Below are 11724 nucleotides of genomic sequence, written 5' to 3'. Positions count from 1 at the left end.
ATTACAGTAGGGAGTGGGTGAGGTTCTGTGGCCTGTGATATGCAGGAGGTCAGACTAGATGATCGCAGTCATCCCTTCTGGCCTTGAAGTCTATGAGATGCCTCACTTTGCATGCCCACATTTGAAAATTCTGGCCCAGGCTTTTATGGATAAATGGGATTCTGATTGGTTGAACAAATCTGTCTGATGCTTGCTAAAACTACTTCTATTTCTGCTCTTTGCCAACAAAGATTCCCCACAACTGCCTGCAAAATACTTTTGTTGCAGGATGAGGGTTGGGAAACTGTTGTGTTCTCAGAAATGGGAATATCAGACTGACTTTCAGTTTTATTGATATTCCTGTAAACAGGAAAGTATGAGTAGGTGGGAACCAAGGGAGGGTAAGAAAATGAAGTGGGATGGAATCCCCCTTCTGTAGTTGCAGGGGTCGGGGGCCATGACCAACTCCCAGACACTTACTAATTAAACATTTAGGTTGGTATTTTTTAAAGGTGCCTAAGGGATATAGATACCCAGCTCCCATTGATTTTCATATTACAAGGCACTGAAAGAAACCGAGGCAGTCAGAATGATGGTCTTGTTCACTGTTTCTGACTCTCTAGTTTGTACCTAATTATTATAACGTGGAATTAACAGCTGACTTACTTTTAAACCAAGGAGCAAACTAAACTGTTACAGGAGCCTCCACAGTTCTTTTAAAATTGCCCTGCTTTGTAGAAACAGATACCTTGGAAGTATCCATGGGCATATGCCAATAAAAGGTAACTATAGAGCTCAACACATACTACTTTGATTCAACACCTGTTGAATGGGATTTGTCCAGTAGACAATTATCTTAGTTTAGTAAAATTCTTTATTATACAGTACTTGGAATTTATTTTAAAACTACAATTTTTATTTAAATCTCAAGTACAAGAAAATATAGGCAATGTAGTTTAAATAGTGCCATTCAGTATACATATGTAACTTCCAGTGACTTCAATAGCCAAGAATGTGACTCATTACCTTGACACCTAATCTATACTGTCTCTCTTATATTAAACGGAGATCTTCATATTTCTCATCGTAAGATCCTCTGCCTCTGATCTGTAGTTTGCAGGGCTTTTCTCCAAGCATTCCAAAAACAGTCACTGTAGTTTCATATTCCACATTACTCCTAAAATACAAAGGGAGAAGACAGTTCAGTTAGTTTGCCTTTCTACTACATGCAACAATATAGCACAGTTCTTTAAGGGGTCTGGGAGGGGAAGAATGACGCTATCCTCTGACATTTGTTGTGCTTGCCAGCTATCTGATACTGCAGGAGTTAACTTTGCTTTCCTTATGGGAATGGTGAGTTTTGACTACTGTAGCCTGGCCCAGTTTCATGTACCATCACATCACATGTAGTAACTGGGTCCCAGTATGCTTTTTTAACAGTGTCTTACCTAATGGTATAACTATATATGATGTTGAATGTGTTAATGGGGTGGTTGGAAGGAAAGCTTCAATATTCTTTTTGTTGTGTAGTTACATTTGTATAAATCTCTAAATGACCAGTATTATTGTGATGGCAGGGAATAACGCTGAGCTTGCTCCAGGTGACAGCCATTGTCATATGGAAAAGGCAAGAAGTTAGATGAGAATTTTCCCATTGGCTCTAATAGGGCAGGAGGCAGTCAACTGAATGCTAGCTTTAGGCAAACATTTACAGTCAGTGTAGTTTTGGTTAACTTGTAGCTTGTGGTAAGTGTGAATTCTAGATCTAGAGCGGGGTCGGCAACCTTCGGCATGCGGCCCATCAGGGTAGTCCGTTGGCAGACCTGAGACATTTTGTTTACGTTGACCGTCCGCAGGCACAGCCTCCCGCAGCTCCCCGTGGCCACGGTTCGCTGTTCCTGGCCAGTTCAGCATGTAGAGACAGTGTGGTAAGCTTCTTAGTGTGACTTCACAGAATACTATACTGAACAGCAAGGGTTCAACTTTCCTGAGCACTTGTTGGGCACCATAGGTAGGATATGAGCTCTATGATAAGGAATTTAAAATCTAAGGAGACAACCAGAGGGCTCTGACATGCACAGCAGTTTGTAGTACCAGCGCAGAAACAATAGCTCAGTGGGGTGCCTCTGAACTCTAATGATAAATTCATGGTAATATTTACAAAACATTATTGCCTGGGGTTTGCGTGAAAAAGCGTGTACCTTGATTTGGGCATTTATTGTACTGTGACTGTGTGTGCATGCTGTGGGAATGTATGGGCAAATGGGAATTAAGATGTCTAAATCCCGTTTGTCCAGGTACATGCAGGAACTGGGCAGTACAGCCATACTAAAATGCATGCCCGTGTGTAAATGGGCCTCTATTGACTGAATATGCCTCAATAATTCAGCTACATAATGGCTGATAATTTTAGGGGGAAAAATTGGTTCTTGGATTATCAGAAGAGCAAAACCACTTTTATTCTCTTCTCTGACCCTCACAGACAACACTGTGACACAAAGAACTGGGCAGCTGTTTGATGGAGGCACACACTTAATTTCTGTTTTAATTAATTACTCCTTGCACCGTTGCAGTCTGCAAGGCCATTCTTAGTCAAATCCAAAGACAGTAAAACTTGTGTTCTCTTACTGTACCTTGCGGTAAAACTGATTTTTAAAGTTGCTTTGGTGGGTAAGCTAGCTTCATGTGCCTCAAGAATTCCATGAGTGGGGCAGATGGAAAACACTTCCATGTTGTTATGCTGTTCCTGTTGGTCTGCAGCAAAGAATGAAAATATCAATTGACATGATACAAGAGTCTTCAGTGTTGTGTATAACGCAGTATTCATATAAGCAAACAATACATCTCCTGACTTGCCAATGAAAAATTGTCTGGTATTGTCACATGCATTTGACAGGCCTACATTTTCATTGGCAGGGCAAGCTGGGGTGGTGGCAGTTGTAAATGGCAAAATAAAATGGTCTAGTCCTGCTCCCACTGAAGTAAATGGGCATTTTGCCATTAACCTCATTAGAAGCAAGCTCCAGCTGAAGTCAGTGGGAGTTGCTGGTGCTCACTTCCTCTTAGGATCAGGCCTTAAGTTAGAAAAGAAAGATTAATAAATATGGTGGGTCTGATTCTATTCTCTGGTGTACATCTGAAGTAATTACTGAAGTCAGTGAAGAAACACTGGAGTAAAAATAGTGAGATCAGAACCTGACCTGATTCTTACTGAATGATTGTCATGTTGTATGTATTGACTAGATGTGCGCACTCGTCTTACTAAATCAGAACACTAAAACAAACATTCGCCTCTTAAAACAAAGGGAATCTATTGCACAGGCTTAGTACCCAGTAAAGCAGTCCAGTAACTTCTGCATCTGCTCCTGTTTAACAGAAAGACATCTTCTGTCCTAGTTTGGTTTACAAAGCAGGTCTCAAAATCAACTGTTTCACAAGAGAGCTCCAGTAGTGGGACAGTAAGGTATGCAGTCACTGGCACGAGCTGGAAGAATACGAGAGAGGAAGGGAGTTAAAAAACAACAACAATAATCCATAACTTTGTCCAAAAAGAAATGAGCATTATTTTGGGCAAGCCTACACTTAAAACAGTGCATTGGCACAGCTGTGCTACTGTACTGCTTTAATGAAGATGCTTTAAGCTGCCAGGAGAGAGCTCTCCCGTCAGCAGAGTTAATCCACCTCCCGGGAGATGGTAGCTATGTTGGCAGGAGAAGCTCTTCCGCTGACATAATGCTGTCTACAAAGGGGATTAGGTTACTATAACTACGTTGCTCAGTGATGTAGATTTTTCACACCCCTTAATGATGTAGTGTAGACCAGACCTTAGTTTCTCAGATGCTGGCTTAGGCAAGAAAAGAGATATTACAGATTACACTCTACAGTTCAGACTTCGTTTAAGCCTATGGTCTATTATGACAGTAAAGTGTGCTGTGTTGCTTTTTCAGGGAGGTTTTCAGAACGACCATTGCATGTCCTCAGCAAGGTAATATTCATTGTACATTCTGGTTAACTTTTGAGTGTTGTATGAAGACATAGATATTACATTTCACTCTAGTTTCCCTTCCTTCTTTAGAGCTGTATCTGGCACATTGTTGCAAATTTGTTTTTTACACAGGTTGTCTAGAGTTATCCTTATGTTGCCCATATCTTAGATACCACAGTGAGCAAAACCCTAGAAATACCTTGAATGAAAAAATTCTGCACAGCACTGAAACTGCTTAAGGTCTATATTTATTTTATAGCCTTCAGTCTGGAAGAGGTCAGTTTTAAACTGTAGGCTGTGATCATATTCCATCCCGTTAGCTAAGCAGCTGTGAGGGACCTCCAAGGAATATTGCTGCAGGAGGTGATGCTGCCAACTCAGTCGCTAGCACTCTCACTGAGTCAGTACTGAGCGAATGCCTCAGCATGGTGTCAAGGGACAGTCTCATTGGAGTTTGCTGTCTTTTGGTTGAAATGTGAAATGTAGGCCTTCTTGCTGTACAATCAAAGAACGTATGGGACTCTTTGAATTGGGCCGCCACACTGAGATTAACAGTCTGTTATCCTGAGGGTCCCCTGCAGTTTCAGTTGGAAGCTATTGCTTTTGTGCAGTGCTGCTGTTCATTATTGGTTAGTTGGCATACTTTACCCTAGAAGCAGCTGCATTTCAGTGGTGGGTAAGTTATGAAAAATAATTGAACATCATTCTGTACTAAAGGTGCATCATGAACATAAGTTTTTAGAGTTACTTTTGTTCTCAAGTGCTTGTTACCTGGGTCGTTCTGTTACTGTATTCAATAACCAGATTTTGACTGAATTCCACTTTCCTGTCTCCATTCTCAAACTGGAGCACTTTGATTCCCGAGAGCAGCTGGTCAGCTGGCAGATTCTGATATGTAAGTAACTCCAGAGTTGTGTGAAATGACACTTTCACCTGGGGGGAATTCAGATGAAAATGTGTGAATTAACGGTAGGAAATCCACAGTAAAAACTGCCCAACAGCTCCACCCCAGAGCACACGTTCCCATCATAACCCAACAGAATCATGCCAGTGCCCAAAATCCCATGGGATCCTGTACAACAAGGCAAAGGTAAAAAAATATCTTGACATTTTTTCAAAATCCAGAACCATTTCCTAAAGGCAAATGCACTGAAAGAGAGGGCGAAAGGTGAACTGCAAACCTTTAAAATATGAGGAGAAACCCCCCCAAGTTTAAGATCCTGAATTCTCCAGATTCTCCTCTCCCTAATGCCAATTTTACAAAAGTAATTCCATTGCCTTCCATGGAGTTAGTCGTTATGCTTATGAATAGAGGTATGCGGTCAGAATCAAGCCCTGTGTGCCCGTATTGAAGTGTAGATTTAAAAATAAATACATTTTTAAAGTGCATCTGAGTTATTTCATTCTTTGCTGATTGACTGTTTCCTGCCACCAGCACATACACCTAAAACGAAACAGGATTCTTCTGCCTTCCTCCGTCACCTTGTATAGGAGTTGCAGACGGGAAGCTCAAGCCTTGAAAGGAAGAGTGGAAAGCCAAATATCTTCCTTTACATTGTAAATACATTTATCATTTTGATATTCTGATACTGATTTAGTACTTTCTGCAAAGTGACTTCAATGGGACATTGCCAATAAGAAAAGCATAACAAGCACCATTGTACAATTGTGTTTTTCCTTCCTCCCCAAAGCTCTGCAGTTCACGAAGGCCATGTTAGTATACTAATTACTAAGGGCTTGTCTACACGGTGCATTAATCTGCACTAGAGAGGTGTAAATTCTAGTGGGTACCATAGTAGTCACCAGTCCCTGCTGAAATAGTATTACATTAACACACACTAAGGAACATCTGGTGCATGCTAGCAGGGTCCATGGGGGCCAGTTAGTGTGCACTAGAATTTACACCCCCCTAGTGCGGACTAATGCACTGGGTTGACAAGCCCTAAGCTGTCCTGGCTCGAGGGGTTTTTTTGAACCTACCAGCATGTTTTGCTGTGGATGAAGTAGAAGTTGCTTCCCTTGCTCCTCCCTGTCGCGGTGGGATGTTTTCAGGCTCCTGTTGGGGTCGATACTGGATACAGCGAAGGGCACAGATAGAAGGATCCTGAAGTGCAGAGGAGCCTCTGTGGAGTTGGTGAGTTTCAGGTTGTGAGTAATGACTGATTCTGTCAAAACCTGAAGGAGAATGTATTAAACTACTTTGAATCTGAATTCCCTCCAGAGGCTTGAAGGCTTTCTAGTCTCTCGAGCCATTCCATAGCATCTGAGATTTGGAGGCTCCTGCCCCAAACCACTTTCTTTTTTCTTTGTGGGTGCTTCAGAATCTCTTGATTAAAACATAAAAAATAAAAATATAATAAAGGTTTAAAAACAAAATTTGATAGGACTTTGTGAATCACCAAAATTCACAGACCATGTTGGGAGCTAAATCGCCTTCATTCTGCTACCAGAATCTTTTTTAATTTGAAAATGAATAATTGTTTTGATACTTAAAAGATCTCTACAGTAAGTTAACCCAACACAGAATAGCCATCTTCCTGAAATAACATCTCCTTTCTTGGCTTATAGGTAATTATACATTAGTCTTCTCTGGCCTAGTTTGTACTCTACCAAAAAAAAAAAAAAACAGAATTGCATTGTGGGTACACACTTAACAGTGCATCACCAGGACATGGTCAGTAAAAACATTATTTTACAGCAATGTGAGTGTTGCCATGAATTATCTTAACAGCTGAGCACTATATTCAATAAACCTTAATACAGCAATATGCAAGATACTCACTCCAGAAAGGGGTTGATTTGGTATGAGATCACTTGCCCTGGAATGAAACACCATTCCTCCATCATGATCCATTTCTACAGTTAACCTGAATGTAAGGAATCACAGGCTGTCAGACTCCTTTCCTTAGTCTCTGGTTTGCTGTAAGTTTGGGAGCTGTCAGAGCTGTTGTACTCACAGAGCAGGCTTTACAAAAGCTTGCAAGTCCATTCTCAAAGGTGCAACTCCATAGCCGTCTGAACGAGTCACCTTGCCAGGTATCCCTTGTGCAAGCTGACAGGAAAAGGAAGAATACATGAGGATCAAACTAATGTGTCAAGGATGAAGCACTAACTCCAATCTGAGGGTGTTTCCCAAAGCTGTCCAGCCATAGATGAACTCTGTCAGTGTTTGGCCTATTATTTGTAGTAAATTATGCTACCTCTATAAAAATTGTGTGAATAGCAGAATCTGAGCTATATTTGCATTTTGAATGCAAACAAAAATTTTCATTAGACTAGGTGAAAACTGCTCATTAATATGGAGGCAACTCTTGTTTTCTAAAATTTTATAAAATGTCATTGCTAAATATTTATTATAGTTAATAAGACTTTGTGCTTCACAGCTGAGGATCTTAAAGTGCTTTACAAACATTATTTAAGCTTTGCAGCAGCCAGTAAGTTGTATTTCCCATTTCACCAGGGAAGAATCTGATAGAAGATAGGTGACTTGTCCAAATTCATGCAGTGAGCTGGGAATAGAACCCAGGAGTCTAATTCCCTATTCCCTTATTAAAAATGGGTGTTTTCGTATAAAGGAGCTGTGTGTGCAGTTATTAGCTAATCAGTAGCAGAAATCACAATTCACCACCTGCCTCCCATGTTGTAAGGAATAAATAATAAAATAACTTCACTGTTACTGAATAGCATTCAGAGCAGAAAGAAGCAAACTGAAGTAACAATACTACTTAGCTAAATACTTAGCTGTGATAGTACATTTACCTTGCTGTCTAGACTCATGAAACCCAATGCATACCCCTCACATTCAATTTTGTTAATGAGCTTGGGTAACGTGAGTGGAGTGAAGGAAATATGGATGGAGGCACTGCTACCTGCAGGAACAACCTGGAATCAAAATATTATACAGACATTTAGCTAAAGCAAATGAGCAGTTCTGCATTATGGAAGCATCTTAACAGATTTACATCTAAGGTTGTATTGAGCTTGCAATTAAAGCATAGATAAAAATCTCTTTGGACTGCTTTGTGCCCAGACTTGCACAAAAATGACAAAATATTAATTAAAACCAATGTAACTATTTCCATGCAAATCTATGTGGGTACACTCAATTTGAGCCTCTTTGATTCTGAAATAAAGGTCTATGCATACACTTGCACCAAAATAACTAAATTGGTTTTAAGAAACTGAATTAATTTTCTGAGAACTTAGTTAAGTTTCTAATTAAACTTGAGTTCCAAGAATTTACAAATGACCCCTTTAAAATTTTCTTTTATTAAGTCTAACTTTGTACTTGAACCCTTTGGCAAAGAAGTTCCTTACATTTGGGAATTGAAAATTGATACACTGCTAGATTACTCCAAAATTTAAGATGTGGTGGGTTGGTTTTTTTTCTAAAGTTCATTAATGTTCAAATTTTTGATGTATGGACACATTCTCATAACTTTGTTTCCAATGCATTGTTTGTCATATTTTTTCCTGTCAAATTTCTGAACATATTTTATTCTAGATACTGTGGTCCCTACTGATTTTGCATCAATTATTTTTGAAACAGGATGAGTTGCACAGAATATTTGTACAGGATGAGTCACATGTGAAGACAGCCAGAGGTCGAAAGGCCTGCATTCAAGCTCAGCCAGTTATGCTTGCCTGTTCTTCACAAGGTGAAGGACCTGCTTCCGGAGCTTGGTACTTGAACTTCTTGGACCTGGGGAAGTCTGTTGGAGACCATTGTTATCCTGTTGACTTCCTACGGTCTGCAGAAGTATCTCTCCAATCTTTAATCCTACTGCTCTTGCTCTGCACCAATGAAAAGCCTTCCCTTGCTGTCCCGTCTCCCCAGTCCTAGACAGTTGGCTATTTGCAAACTATAAGGACACATAAGAACCACAACTTACGATTTGTGTAGGAGTTATACAGTAGGGATAGTCGGAAGGAAACCCTTCATGAGCTTGTATAAGTACAGAGATTATTTTCTTTTGATTATTTACTGGTCTCCAGACTTCAGAATCACTTCTTCCTTCCTCTTCCTTGTTTACATCTGACTCCTACAGGTATGAAAGGGTAAGGAATGTTACACATTAAGCACAGGACTATGGGAGGGCAGAACCATCATTCTCAGAACAAAAGAAGAGAGCAAAAATAGCTAATACCATTTTGTCTCATTTTCCAGCATAAACCCTGGTTTCTCCCATTGAACACTGTGACTCCTGGGGGCGCTGAATGCCCTAACCTCCCACTGAAATCAATGGAAGGTCAGGGTACCCCAATGCTGTTCAGTCGACAGCAAGACTGAACTTTAGGAGTGTCTTGCTCTCATGCAAAGCAGCTACTTATTTAATATTTGCTCCCCATTTAGGTACTTATAGACTGTAATCAAGTCACCCCTTAACCTCTTTATTAAGCTAAATAGATAGACTCAAGGAACTCAATCACTGGAAGACCTAGTTTCTAATCCTTTAACCATTCTTGTGGCTCTTCTCTGAATCTTCTCCAATTCATCAACATCCTTCTTGAGGGCACCAGAACTGGACCCAGTATGCCAGTCACAGTCCCCTTAGTGCCAAATACAGAGGTAAAATAATCTCTCCACTCCTACTCAAGATTCCTGTCTACGCATCCCAGGTTTGCATTCATCTTTTGGCCTCAGTGTCACAGTGGGAGCTCATGTTCAACTGATTATCCACCATGACCCCCAAATCTTTTTCAGAGTCACTGCTTCCCAGGAGAGAGTCCTCCGTCCTGTAAGTATGACCTACAGCAGTGGCTCTCAACTTTTCCGGACTACTGTACATGTTTCAGGAGTCTGATTTCTCTTGCATACCCCCAAGTTTTACCTCACTTAAAAACTACTTGCTTACAAAATCAGACATAAAAATACAAAAGTGTCACAGCACACTATTACTGAGAAATTTCTTACTTTCTCATTTTTACTGTATTTTATAAAACAAATCAACTGGAATATAAATACTGTACTTACATTTCAGTGTATAGTGTATAGAACAGTATAAACAAGTCAATGTGTGAAATTTTAGTTTGTACTGACTTCGCTAGTGCTTTTTATGTAGCTTGTAAAACTAGGCAAATATCTAGATGAGTCGATGTACCCCTGGAAGGCCTCTGCGTACCCCTGGTTCAGAACCACTGACCTATAGTCTTTGTTCCTAGATGTATACATTTACAGTTAGCCATACTAAAATGCACAGTTTGCATGCACCTAGTTTGCCAACATATCTAGATTGCTATGAATCAGCAATGTCCTCTTCAATATTTACCACTCCTCCAATTTTTGTGTATCTGCAACTTTATAAGTGATGATTTTGTTTTCTTCCAAGTCATTGATAAAAATATTAGTGTAGGGCCAAGAACTGATCCTCGTGGGACTCCACTGGAAACAAATCCTCACAGTGACAATTTCCTGGTTACAGTTCCATTTTGAGACTTATCAGGTAGCCAGCTTTTAATCCATTTAATATGTGCAATGTTCATTTTAAATCTTTTTAATCAAAATGTTGTGCGGTACCAAGTCAAATGCCTTTCAGAAGTCTTAAGTATATTATGCCAACACTAGTACCTTTATCAACCAAATTTGTAATCTCAAAAAAAAAAAAAAAAAAAAAATCAAGTTAGTTTGACAGGATCTATTCTCCATAAACCCACATTGATTGGCATTAATTACATTACTCTCCTTTATTTTTTACTAATCGAATTCCGTATCAACTGCTCTTTATATTCCTGGGATCAATGTCAGGCTGAAACCTGTAAAGACCCAGATCATCCCATTTACCCTTTTTAAAAATTGACACATTAGCTCCCTTCCAATCTTCTGGAACTTCCCCAGTGGCCTTCACAATATCCTCTGGCAAGGAGTTCCACAGATTGACTGTGCATTGTGTGAAGAAATACTTCCTTTAGTTTGTTTTAAACCTGCTGCCTATTAATTTCATTTGGTGGCCCCTAATTCTTCTGTTCCGAGGAGCAGTAAATAACACTTCCTTCTTTACTTTGTCCACATCTGTCATGATTTTATAGACCTCTATTATATCCCCCTTAATCGTCTCTTTTCCAAGATGAAAAGTCCCAGTCTTATTAATCTCTCTTCATATGGAAGCTGTTCTATACTTCTAACCATTTTTGTTGCCCTTTTCTGTACCTTTTCCAATTCCAGTATATCTTTTTTGAAATGGGGCAACCACATCTGCACGCAGCATTCAAAATATGTAGGGTTACCATTCGTCCGGATTTACCCGGACATGTCCTCCTTTTTGTGCTAAAAATAGCGTCCAGGGGGAATTTGTAAAGCACTCACAATGTCCGGGATTTCCCCCCTCCCCCGGCAGAGCAGAGCAGAGCGAGCGGCTGGGAGGGCTGCAGGAAAGTCCCGGGCTGGACTCCGGAGCAGCTGTAGAGGAGCTCCGCCCTGCATTCTGAGCAAGTGTATCAGCACAAAGTGCAGCTCTCCCCTTTTGCAACTGGGAGCAGTTTCTGCCATGCAGCGTAGCAAAACGGGAGCGAGAGCACTTTGTGCTGATACAAGGGCAGCTCTCCCCTGCAGCCTGGTCCGGCAGCACTGTGCAGGGCCAGGGACCGGGTTTTGTTGTGCTGGGGAGCGCAGCCACGTGTCCGGCTGGCACAGAGCCCAACACCCTGTTCTGAGCAGCAGGGTAAGGGGGCCAGGGGGCAGGAGAAGGGGCAGAGAGGTTCTGGAGGGGGCAGTCAAGAAACGGGGGGGGGGGGGGTTTTGGGGGGGGGGGGGGGAGGGGGGG

The 11724-nt window shown here is 40.9% G+C and overlaps 1 protein-coding gene across 3 annotated transcripts in view; it reads right to left on the bottom strand.

Moving 5' to 3' along the window:
* Positions 1 to 520: 520 nt before the first annotated feature.
* DLEC1 (DLEC1 cilia and flagella associated protein) overlaps positions 521 to 11724 on the bottom strand; it is a 58059-nt gene continuing 46855 nt past the window's right edge. For 2 of the 3 annotated variants that reach the window (XM_034759905.1, XM_034759907.1), the window contains 9 exons: positions 8857 to 9006; positions 7724 to 7846; positions 6922 to 7016; positions 6747 to 6831; positions 5945 to 6139; positions 4736 to 4897; positions 3310 to 3463; positions 2613 to 2733; positions 521 to 1156 (listed from right to left, as the gene is read on the bottom strand). In XM_034759905.1, coding sequence (XP_034615796.1) covers positions 1033 to 1156; positions 2613 to 2733; positions 3310 to 3463; positions 4736 to 4897; positions 5945 to 6139; positions 6747 to 6831; positions 6922 to 7016; positions 7724 to 7846; positions 8857 to 9006 — 1209 coding nt within the window. In that variant the 3' untranslated portion in view covers positions 521 to 1032. The remainder of the gene's footprint in view (positions 1157 to 2612; positions 2734 to 3309; positions 3464 to 4735; positions 4898 to 5944; positions 6140 to 6746; positions 6832 to 6921; positions 7017 to 7723; positions 7847 to 8856; positions 9007 to 11724) is intronic. The other variant, XM_034759906.1, reaches the window with a different exon arrangement.

Source organism: Trachemys scripta, chromosome 2 (assembly GCF_013100865.1).
Source record: "Trachemys scripta elegans isolate TJP31775 chromosome 2, CAS_Tse_1.0, whole genome shotgun sequence".
Lineage (NCBI taxonomy): Eukaryota > Metazoa > Chordata > Testudines > Emydidae > Trachemys > Trachemys scripta.
This window is presented reverse-complemented; position numbering and strand designations above follow the sequence as displayed.